Genomic DNA, 12,038 nt, shown 5'->3' on the forward strand with positions numbered 1-12,038 from the left:
TCAGAAGAAATCTAGCTGAGAAACCCAGCCCATCTGATCTAAAGAAAGCAACAGGCAGTGTGAAAGCTCAGCAGGTTGTTTGAAATACAGGAGTATGAGTAAAGGTGGCAAATGAGCAGTGCTGGCCTGAGCACTGAGGCTGCACTAAGGCTTAACCTCACAGCCCAACACGCCCGTGAAAGCTTCAGCTCTTCACAGAAAAGAAAAAAATTTATTTCTGTGACAATCTTGATTTAAGGAAGTTTCCTGGAATAAGGAGAGGAAGAAATTACTGAAGTACTATTACTGCTGAGACAAGACTCAAAATGAAACAAATCACCTGCTCTGCTTGAAAAGCAGAAACTCCAAGAAATACAATCTCGTAGGGTACAGATTTGTATGATATTCTTAACCAAAGCATTCTTTTTCCCCTTGCTACTGTCCAGCACATCAGCGAGGTCCTAGTAACCTGGCAGTGGTTGCAGCTCATTATCCTACATCCACATTGGTGATGTATAATTAAATATTTTGAAATAAGGTATGAAATTATTAAAAATAAAATTAAATTGGAGTTAAATTATATACCTATTTAAATGTCATTCCTCTGTATGCGTGGAATCACCCATAACAACCATGGCGAAACAATAATTTCTATTATCTGGCAATCACCACCACTGCAGCTAATGATTCCACAGTCAGTTCTATTATTTAACCGTGCACTGTCACAATGTCCATTAATCATATAATTAAGTCTCTTGTACAATAAGACCTTAATTCTTGTCTTGTACATTCAACAGAAGCAATTCAGATTTAAATTTGCTGGCTTTTACAGACCTAGCAAGTCAGCATCAATGGTTTATCCTTAAAAGTCCCTACTTATAAAAAAAAGTTACAATCTCAAGAGGCACCGAATTTGCAGTTAATGTCTCTTGTCTTCAGTTATAACTGTTATCAACATCATTTTAACCAGTAGCAGCAACACTACCTGTCTTTTGAGGAACACATTTTGGGAAAATATGTTACATTTAAAATAAAATGATACTTTGCATATTGACAAAATTTTATTTTAGATTGGCACACATGTTGCCACAAAGTGATGACACTTTGAATGAGCTTATCTTTGGGAGGCTCCTGTCCTAACCCAGTAACAACAGCGGCGTGCCCGAAGGTGACAGCCCGCTCCTGAGCATCCCAAGAGGAACACGGAGCCATCCCCAGCCAAATGCTTTTCCCAAGCCTGTCCACCCCTACCTGCATGACAAAAGCATTCTGCCCACTGCATGGACAGTTCTCTTGGATGCTGACCATGCTGCTGCCTCAGGCACACATCTACTCGGGAGTAACCCCAGGCCTTGGATCTTTCTCACTCAAGGTGTAGATTAGGTGAGGATTTAATGAAAGCTAAGCTGCTTCAGGCTGTGGTGGAGCACCATCACCAGCGTCAGCTGCAGCAGAGATTAATGAGAGCTGGATAATCTGCAAGCACAAAGACACTTTAGACCTTTCTGTTCCCTTGGCTTTTCTGCTATAATTATCTTATGATACAACACAATTCAAGCAACCAAAAGAAATCTGAACACATGAAACATCAGCTCAAAATGCACACCTGTTATTAAAATACTACTGAAATTATATCTGGTTGCCAAACATACTTGCCTGTGATCATCCTAAGCATCAGATTTTACTGTGAAGGCATTTAAAGGGACTTTACTTAAAAACTTATGTATTAACCTCCAACCATTGCACTGGCTTTTGCCTAGACATTATGCCTCATAAGTTAAGACAAAGGGACAGGGACTCACATGAGCTTTCTTGTATTGCGATCATACATACAGGCTGGAAAACAAGGATGGAAGAAGGGATGGGAGAAGAGATACACAAACCTTGGCGTTATTTATCAGCAGTTGGAATTTCACCTTATGAGCCTCGTTTCTGTACAGTACTAACCTGACAACAGGGAGATGCTGCCAGAATATCGTAGGTATACATAGTTCCCAGCTGATGCCAGCTTCCATCCCATCGGGACTTGCACTTAATGCAGATAATTTTGTGAACCCCTTCTAAGCAGTCTACACAAACAGCATAGAGGTGCATAAGCCTTCCTGTGGACAGGAAAGACACTTCTTAAGAAGACTAAAACAAAAGATTAAAACAGACATTTCCTGCAATGTGATCTGCCCTTTAGTGATGCTAATCACACCTTATTATTATTTTTTTTAAGGGTAAATGATCAAGTAAAAAATGTTTCTGTATGGGAAATACATAAGGCTTGACAGAAACTATTTTCCACAGATGCAAAACTCAGGAATTAGTCATCACCCTGCCCACCCTCTCTTCCTCCATTTGCTGGTAGACCTTAGCAGAATATTTTATAAAAGGAGCTGTTGAAGCTCCATGAACAGATGCCAGGTTAAGCTATGATCTGCTGTAGTGTTTCCAAAACCAGAATTGTGCCCTAGCTTCATCCCCACCTGACAGAAGAAGTGGAGAAATGTTGAAGCTTATTAGCAAGCTGGGTACAGATTAATTTATCAACTTGCCAAAATCTTCCAGCAAATAGGGAACTAAGGACCTAATATTCCTCATGGAAAAAATGCAACATCCAAAAGAGCAACTTTCTTTCTTGTACTTCTTCCTGAATATTCATTAAGTATATTTTAAAACATTATATATTACATATACACAGACTTTAACATGCCATTCAGAACTAGGAATCTATCAAGCTCTATCATGACCATTTAAACTGACAATTTAAAAATCAAGTGGCTCAGACACAGAAATGAAGTATTTTTTCTAAGTAAATGTAAGTAAACTCACCAATGCAAAATCCAAGATGCAGATTTCTCACAAAACAAAGCCCTACACAAATTACAAAGATCTGGCATCTAGATTATGCCCAATTTGTAGTTTAATGTTAGCTATTAGAAGTGGGCTGACACAGAGTACTAATTCTGTAATATGCCATATTTTGCACTGCTCTGTAAAACAAAGCTACAAAACAGGGCTGCATGTATGTCTATTTTGGATTGCAATTTGTGCTCTTTAGCATCAAAGTACTGAACATTTCACAAACTGTAATTTAATGAACACGCTATCTTGTGCCTCTTCTAGATAAAAGGCAATAAAATATTAACAATTTATGATCAGTCCATAGCAAACACTTCCAAAATTAATGGTTTGTTTTTTAACTGGTTTTATTTTTTTAAGCAAACTATTTTAGAAAAAAAAAAAAAAAAAAAAAAGAAAAATCATATTCTTCTTAAAACATAAATACAAAATAAACTTGCTAGTATGAGCTGGTAAAAATTGTGTTGTTCCACATTGGTGTGTTTGGCTCTAGAAAATGTGATGTCCTGAGTCTAAAGATATAATAAACTCTCTTCCTAAAGGTAACATTCAAGGTTGGCAACATTCAAATAGTTCCACACACAGAAGTTTTGTGTTGTGTAGGAAGATAAAATAATTTTCCCCATACAAAGTTCTGCACTGTTCCTGCACATTAAAATACTGCACTCCTTCACCACTTAATTTTCAGGATCCTTGTTACACAGGAAATGAGGCACCTGATATCTTAAACACGTCTGAAATAAAAAAGCTGATTTTCTGTACTGAAGAGAAAATAACACCCTGGAGCAGCACCTTGCAAGCTTAATTTAATTTCAAAGAGTACTTCTGAAAATAAACTATTTTAACCATGACACAGAGGTAAAAATTTTAACAATTAATTATTCACAGTGTCTCAACTAAGCATGTTTTTCAGATGCTCTTTACCCATTGGATGATACAATTAATTAAAAAAAAGGCACAGTTTCATTCTTAGTAGTAAACGTTACCAAGTGATGAGTTTCACTATTACTAAACCAGCTACTAGTACTGATAAAATCACAAACACGTTGCACATGCATCCTCACAAAAACAAATGAGTATTGTTATCTCACATGTGTATATTCTGTTTATCCTGGAGCTTTTCTAGCTTGTGTATTTGCCTACTACTTTTTCTCTTTCAAATACATTAGGCAAGACAGAAACAATAATGTTAGCATGAATACAGTTTAGTGACTTAGTGCAAAGTGATTTAAAGAAAGAAAAAAAAACAATACAAAGTTTGTTGAACACAGGAATGTTACATAAAACATATCATGACTGTGCATGGGATATAACAAATTTTACTGAAAAGATAGAAACATAAATGTTAAAATACCTCTCATTAATGCCTTCTCAACACACTTCTCAATGTATAATTCTACGGTGTTGAACACCAAACTATGAATTTGGTTGCAGGATGCAGGATGGGCATGTTTTGCTACGTATCCCCCTGATCGCTCAGTTTGGGGCACAGTTCTCAAGAAGAGCTGAAGCTCATCCTAGCACACATCCATTTGTTTCTCTAGGAGGGGAAAAGTAATACATGCCTTGGTATCAACTCAGGTTGGAGCTGGGACAGGATCAGGATGCAGTCCAAATGGGAGGAAGTTTGGAACTAAGCCTAAAACCCTCACTACACCACTGCCGCTTCAACCCGCCATAGTAAAAACCTACTTTTACTAAACTGAACCTCTCTAGGCTGGTGTGAACACAGGCTAGACAACAGTAATTTCCATATTAAAAAAAAAAAAAAAGAAAAGAAAAAAGAGTTTGCTATAAAACAAAACTGACACTCTAGTCTGAAAGCAGATGAGAAGCATCTCATCTCACCACTGGTCCAAGTATAACTTCTACCCACACTGCAGCATGCTTAAATACAAAAGCCTGGTTAAAAGGTTGATGTGTATCTTGGAGTAAAGCTCACAACAGACAAATCAGTACACACGTGCTGCAGAACAGACTGGCTGGAAAACCTTCCCATGGTCTAACGAGAAAGTGGATGAGAAATCTCTTAGTTGTAAACCAAACAATGCATAGATCTTTCTACACAGCACATCTTTTTGTAATTCCTTCTAAGTGTTTCAATGATCCATGTGATTAACTCGGACATGACTTCAAGCTTTACAGAACCGCTTAAAAATGTAGAACTGGCATGAAAAATCTGTAATGGGGGTGAACAGGGCACAGAAGGCAGTTCCATCATTTAATGAAACCTAGCATGACGGACAGACAACCTGTACCTTGAAGGTGACAGGGAACATCATATTCAATCTCATCGTGTCTCGATGGGCTAAGGAACAGGGTCCCATCCACCAGTGGAAACTGTTCAAACACTGGCAGCGCCCTGTGGCACAGCGCACAGTTCACAACGTTCCTGTGGCTGGCGCTAAGAGCGGCAAGGATGAACTTCCGAAGGTCCTCGCCTTGGCCCACCTGGGCATCGTCTTCCATCCGCACATGGAACGTATTCAATTTATGCCTGGGGATGTGAGTAAGCAGCTCAGACAGATCGAGCCTTCTCAAAAACTGCACAGGGGCATCGAAATGTCCTGATCTATGTGCTTGCAAGCTAGCTGCCCCGTAATCAAAATGCGCGTTCCTGAACACGCCCCCACCGGCCATGTTCTTCTTGTGGGGCTCCAGGTGAATGGCGTTCTTCAAAAACTCTCCCAAGTATCGCGACGAACGAGGGCCGCTGAAATGCGTGGGGGCGAGGATAGAGTAGCCAGTGGGTGGGGACTGGCCAGGAGAGACGCAAGGCGAACGAACGGTATAGCTGCTGCCCATGATGCCCTTCTCCTGGGAGTTCTGCCTGTCCATCGAGTGCCTTCGCGGAAGGTCGTTACTCAAGCCTTTCTGCGGCTTGTTGGCCGGCCTGCCCTTTTTGGCTTCCTCTGCTGACTCTGCCATTGACCTTCCCGCACTCTTCTCCACCACTGACTTCTTCTTCTTGTCATCCTGCATTCGCTTCACCTGATACCAGTCAGTGTCCTTCTTTAGATGGCCCTGCCCGCACCGACAGGAGCAAAAGCGAAAAGCCAGGTCGTAGCCCTTCTTCGTCCACATGTTTTGGCGGCACTGCTTCTCGTTCCAGCTCCTGGCCCTGCCAATGCAATTGAACTGCACAAGAATGCTGCTTTCCCACTCGTAGAAGCACTGAAGGTGCATCCAAGTGCTGTATGGACAATGCTCGTTGTTGCATATAACCTTCTGGTAGTCATCCTTCTCCAGGTCCACCGGCCTTCCAAAGCTACAGATCAGTGGAGTAGCACAAGGGGCTTCTGTGGAAGATAAAACAGACACGTTAATAACCTCATGGCCCACTTACTGCAATGCTTCTTTAAAGGCTGTGTCAAATACACACACGAACTCTTACTCATGATTTGTATTATCAAAGGGCCCACAAGCACTAGCTCTGGGTCAGGGTTGCCAAAAAAAAAGTTAAGCACATGAAAGGAGATAAGGAAATGAAGAAATAAAGAAACAAAAAGACATTACAGTTTGTTTTCAAAAGCAAAGCACCTCAGAAGTATTAACCCTCTTCAAGGGTTTAGGGATACTGTTGCAAGGCCTGAAGAAGGAGAAAGCTTTGTGGATGTTTCTAGAGGGTGGCTTTGAAACCTGAGAGGCAGCATGGGGAGAACACACAGACATGTTTGTTCCAAAAACAAGTAGGCAATACAGCCTGGCTTTCCATTTGCAAGGAGAGACAGGAATTGATCTTTTCTTTGGGACTGAGGAAGAGATAACAGGTAGGGAGAGAAGGAGGAAGCAGAGGACTCCTAAAAGCAAGACAAACTGCTTATGTTCCTAGTACAGAAAGGACGACCTTCACTACATTGCTCAGGCAATACAGACCATACCACCATCATTGACCTCCTGGATAGCTAAATTTCACAAAACAAATAGTTCTGCAACACAGACAGGCTAAAAACCCCAAATGCTATGTAGTCTTTCATCAGCAAAGTTGCAGCCTTTGCTGTACCCTGAAGCAAAGAACAGCATGTCTCAATTCTCCCCGTGCAGTAATGTCAGCTCCTACACAAAAACGCTTCACAAAAAAACCATTCTGTATTTATGGGCCAATGACGTTTTCCTCACCCTTACCAAAGTACCACTGACTCCATACGACTCCTATTTCTGGCTGCTCACTTGCAGCTGGGAGGCACAGAAATGACAGGAAATTTTCAGTTGGAGCTTCTATTGGAACTTAAGAGTTTCTAATTAGGAAGTTTTTAGATGCTTACTCAAGTACTACAAGTATTGCTCCTCTGTATTTCTGACTTCCTGCTTCCTCCACTTCACAAAAAAATACTGCCTCAACAGGGCTGGCAGGCTGCCTTTTAACCTCTGTACTGGTGCATTTGACCAGCAGGCTTCTTCAGGGTCTTCCTCAGTCAAGTGCTGGCTCACCCAGTGCAAAACAGAGCAAACAGATCCCTGCAGTTCCCCAGTCTTAGACAGAGCTCCAGGACTTGTAAAAGCAGCAAACTGAGCCTTGTGGAAAAGAAACTGCCATGATCCAGTTGGGTTTTGCCTTCCCTCCCCCCACCGCCTCAGGACTTCAAATTTCTATCTAGTAAGCAGGAGAAAAAAAAACACCACATGGTTGCATTGCTTTTAATCCCATTCTTGTCTCTGCTGGCACAAATAATACTACATAATTTGCAGCAGGAGGATAGGTTTTATGCTGCTACATTTACTCAGACTCTTAATAACAGACACACTACCCATCATCACCTGTCCTGCAGCAGCAACACACAAACCAGGTGTTCTACAACAACAATCTTTGCCACGCTAGTGGTTTTGCCCTTTCCTAACAAGTTTTTAAAAGGCTATAAACAAACAAAATCTTCAAGGTTACCTTCAGTACATTCAAGATTAAGGCAGATCTTAAGACTTATTTACCCAGAAGAGACAGACACAAAGAGCAGAGAAAATTGTCCCAGGGTGTTCCCTGGAAGATGCCAGATCCTTCACCTCATTTCTCTGTTTCCATTTCTAATCCCAAAAGCAGCACAGTCACAAGGAGAATTTTCTGCAATACCTTTCCTTCAGGGACTGGCCTATAAACTGCAAGCAAAGTACATTCCCAAAAACATTCTCTTAAAGCAAAAAGAGAGTATTTAATTTCAAACTGTGGACTTGTTTTGTCATTAAAAATAAATTACCAAATCAGAGATAACATAGATAAAAGGGGCTTTCCTCAAGGACTCTTTAGCTGTTCTTTCTACACAGGACACCCGTATAAGAATATAGTAGTCTTAGATCTCTGAAAAGCTCACAAAGAACATGCAGGTTTTGAGGTATCTTTAAGAAGCATAAACTTTATTGGCTACCAATGAGTAATTTTCCTCCATGTTTTTTACTGTGCACTATTGACTATAACATCACAGGCCAAGAGCAAAAGTGAACGCTAAGTTACCTGCTCTAAAACAAAATCTGCCAGTTTACCAGTTCAAAGAGTTCTCCCACCCATTCTCACACAATGATTCAAATCACACTATGCCACACCAAGCAGCTGTGCAAAGTTCTTCTTCATTGTCAATCATTCTTTCACCATAGGGTCTGAAAGTATAGTCTGCAGTTATAGCATCCTTATGCAATTTATTTCAGAGAAGCCAGTTAAACTGAAACCACTAAAAGCAAATCATCAGAAGTCACATGTGCAGCAAGATATTGAAGGTACCAATACCAACAGTTCTCACTTTAAGCATTTCCTGTATTCATCTATTTTGGTACATTCTCCTTTTCACCACTGCCAGGAGGCAGGAAGAAAGAACATGCCAAAAATCCACTTATGCTCCCCCAGTGTTTCAGACTGTAAACGTTCTAACAGCCACAGGTATAATTATAGCTGACAGCCGAGAAAGTTACTATACAGACAAGTCTAGAGGTCTCCACTTTAGAATAAAGACTTAACACTTGTTCATCCATACTGGCATAGTTAACTGACTTAAAAAAAAAAAGAAGTGTTTCCTTGATTAGCCTTTGCACATGTTTTTGGGTTTAGATGCAAAACCATATGATTTCTATCCCCCTGAGAAGTTTACAGCCTCTTCTTTATGTGAACAAAAAATGAAATTAAGAAAGAAAGTGGCTGAAATACAGTAAAAAAACTACCACAGCCCATGTATTCTACAGATCATGTCCACAATTATTTGACTATGATCATGTACTGGGCATCTAGAGGCTATTGTAAAGGTGCCCTTCAACAGATTTTTTTCTCCTTCTTCATGGCTGGGCAATGGAAGGACTGTGGAATGGGATCTTCTCCAGCTTCTCCTTGAGAATCTACAGATGCCAAATTACCTAAGTAACTTCCCATACAGCACAGCACCACAGCAAAAGCAGCTGGAAGAAAGCAACATAATGAAGAGCCTTTGCCCATGCAAATGTCTCCACTGAGTTCTTAAATGGTGGCAGTGAGATCACTTTGGAAAACATCATTTCTAAGAGGAGAAGCAGGTCCCTGCTCACCTGACGTTTTACTACTGTCACTGCTGTAGCGTAGGAAATACTCTAGGAAACCAATAGGTCTCTGCCATGCTGCCATGCTCCACAGCAAAGTTAATGCCATGCTAGACATAGCACCTGCTTTCACTGATAAAGGTTTGTTATTAAAAAGTCTGATGATTTGAAGAAAGCCTTAATAAAACCACTGCAGCATTTCCACAACAGAAACTGAAGAGCCCAGCATGGCTACTGAAAGCTGTCCCAGTAGAAAGTTCTACCAATTTTGTAGTATCCCCATATTTAAGAAAGCAGAAGAATCTACTACCCAGAAAGTATATAGAAACCTCAAGCCAACATTTTGTTCTGTGTAATATTTATAATGCCAGCAGGTCTATCTATACAAAACAGACAGTGCAGGACTGAACATCCTTTGCAAATTTCTCTCCATTCATGTCTCCAGCTGAACATCATCATGCCACATGTTCCTACATAAAGAATAAATGAGAAACAGAAAACAAAGCCTTTTTTTTTTTTTTTTTTTTTGCAGCTTCCCCAGGTCACAGCAATAGATATGCCTTAGGAGCAAACCAGACAGCATTCAGATGACTTTGTATTGGAGCCACATTAGCAAACGTGAAGAGCCCTTCCCATCAATTCACACCCTTGAAAGTGCTGTGGGTTATTTAATCATCATTTTATAAATGAGACAATGCACTTATTACAGAATAAGAAAACTTTAAAAATTCTTGATAACAAGCCCTTCTCTTTCCCACTTATTAGAAATGCATTTTGAGATTATTCTTCAAAAAGTTAGAGCTAGAATCAGCATCTTAATGTTTTATGATAGTAAAAGGACTACTGTCAAGAGAGACAATAAAGGGAAATAAATAGAAATTCACATGACCAAACTCGCCATCCACACCTGCAACCCACAATCTGATTTGTCATCTAAATATAATTTGCTTCCAAGTATCTAATAGCTCAACAGATTTCTGGTTTCCAAATTTATGAAACTGAACTTCAGAAAAATGAAAGATTACCAAGTATCAGAGCAGTATCCATTCTCCCAGAACATCTTTCTGAAAGAATGCCTGAAGAATAACAAAGTAGTTCTACTATACCTCTCAGTTTCAAGATGGTTTTCACAGCCTAAGGGAATGAAACAAGACACCATGCAGTTTTGTGCAGCAGAACAGCTTAGATGTTGAGACACAAGTGCATGGCTGTAACAGACAGGCTGCTGCCGAGCTACAACTACAATGACACGCTGCTTCTTTCAAGTTGTTTCTACATAAAAAATAAATGCTTTCTCATATTCCACTGTAGTGATTTTGATTAGTAATTCTGAACATAGTTGCAAGGGGCAGCACATAAATGTCATCTAAAACAGAACTTACATACAGTATTCCAAATAAAAGTACATTTAAGCAAAGATAGCTCATTGTTTAAACAAAGTTATGTTTCATGTTTGATAGAACTACCAAAAAATTATATTTTTTTTTAAAAAAAGTGAGGACATGACTAAGGACTGCGAGGAAGCTGGTTTGGATGTTTGGCTTTTTTCTCAGTTTTTCTGTTGAAGTGTATAAACATCAGTAAAAGACAGGAATAGAAACAGACAGCAGAGATAAATTTCCTTCAACAAAATTCCCACATTAACCATTTTCTACCTTTTAATAAAAAAGAAAGAAGCTATATGAAGACCACCTTTCCTATTTTATGACCCAAACAAAAGCAACAGAACAACAGCTACCTGAGGAACTTCCTTCTGGTGAAGTAAATTGAGGAGAATGTTGTTTACTTCTGTTTACACACCCATCATAAAACCAAAGATACACCCAGCAAGCCAAATGCAATGACTCCACGGCTTCAGTTTCGTGACTCCTCCAGTTTGTTCCAAGTCCTCAATGTGGATGCCTAAAGCAAAATTCGCTCTTCCCCTGCCACATTCCCACGTTAGCCATTGTGTTAAGTACCAGAGTTTGTCAGGCAGTAGACAGAAACAGATAATTATTTCCCATACTTGACAGCGTAGGTTTCAGCTCACCACACAGACTTGCAATCGCTGGCAAAGCTCAAGGGATGTGTTAAACATGTGAGGCTGGGGGCAGAGCAGAGGCAGCTCTACTGTCACCTTACAAAAACTGTCAGGCAACAGTAGGTTGTTATGGATGTGGAAAAATAAGTTATTAAAAAAAAAGCTGAGATCTTGGCACTGGATCAGCTGCAAGACACTTACAGAATCACAGAATCACGATGGCTGGAAAGGACCTTTAAGATCAGGTCCAACTCTTATCTAACTCTAACAGGCCACTTCTACACCATATCCCCGGGCACCTCATCTAAATGGCTTTTAAATACATCCAAGGATGGTGATTCAACCACTTCCCTGGGAAGCCTGTTCCAGCCCTTGATAGCCCTTTCGGCGAAGAAGTTTTTCCTGACGTATAACCTAAATCTCCCCTGGTATAACTTAATACCATTGCCTCTTGTCTTGTCAGTTGCCGCAGGTAAGAAGAGGCCAACGCTCACCTCCCTACAACCTCCTTTCAGTTAGTTGTAGAAAGTGATAAGGTCTCCTCTCAGCCTCCTCTTCTTCAGGCTAAACAACCCCAGTTCCCTCAGCTGTTCCTCTTAAAGACCCTTCACCTGCTTTGTTGCCCTTCATTGCACCCTCTCTAGAACCTCAATGTCTTTCTTGTACTGTGGCACCCAAAACTGAACACAGCGCTCAAGAT

At 40.3% G+C, this 12,038-nt stretch overlaps 1 protein-coding gene across 1 annotated transcript in view; it reads right to left on the reverse strand.

Annotated features, from left to right (window-relative positions):
- Positions 1-9,400, reverse strand: part of HECA (headcase homolog (Drosophila)) — a 10,310-nt gene extending 910 nt beyond the window's left edge. Inside the window, exons 1-3 of the mRNA XM_008940000.1 lie at positions 9,325-9,400; positions 5,085-6,125; positions 1,927-2,081 (exon numbers count right to left, since the gene is read on the reverse strand). Of these exons, the coding sequence (XP_008938248.1) occupies positions 1,927-2,081; positions 5,085-6,125; positions 9,325-9,400 (1,272 nt within the window). The remainder of the gene's footprint in view (positions 1-1,926; positions 2,082-5,084; positions 6,126-9,324) is intronic.
- Positions 9,401-12,038: the final 2,638 nt, after the last annotated feature.

The sequence above is a fragment of the Merops nubicus genome, unplaced genomic scaffold (genome assembly GCF_000691845.1).
Source record: "Merops nubicus isolate BGI_N331 unplaced genomic scaffold, ASM69184v1 scaffold10055, whole genome shotgun sequence".
Classification (NCBI taxonomy): domain Eukaryota; kingdom Metazoa; phylum Chordata; class Aves; order Coraciiformes; family Meropidae; genus Merops; species Merops nubicus.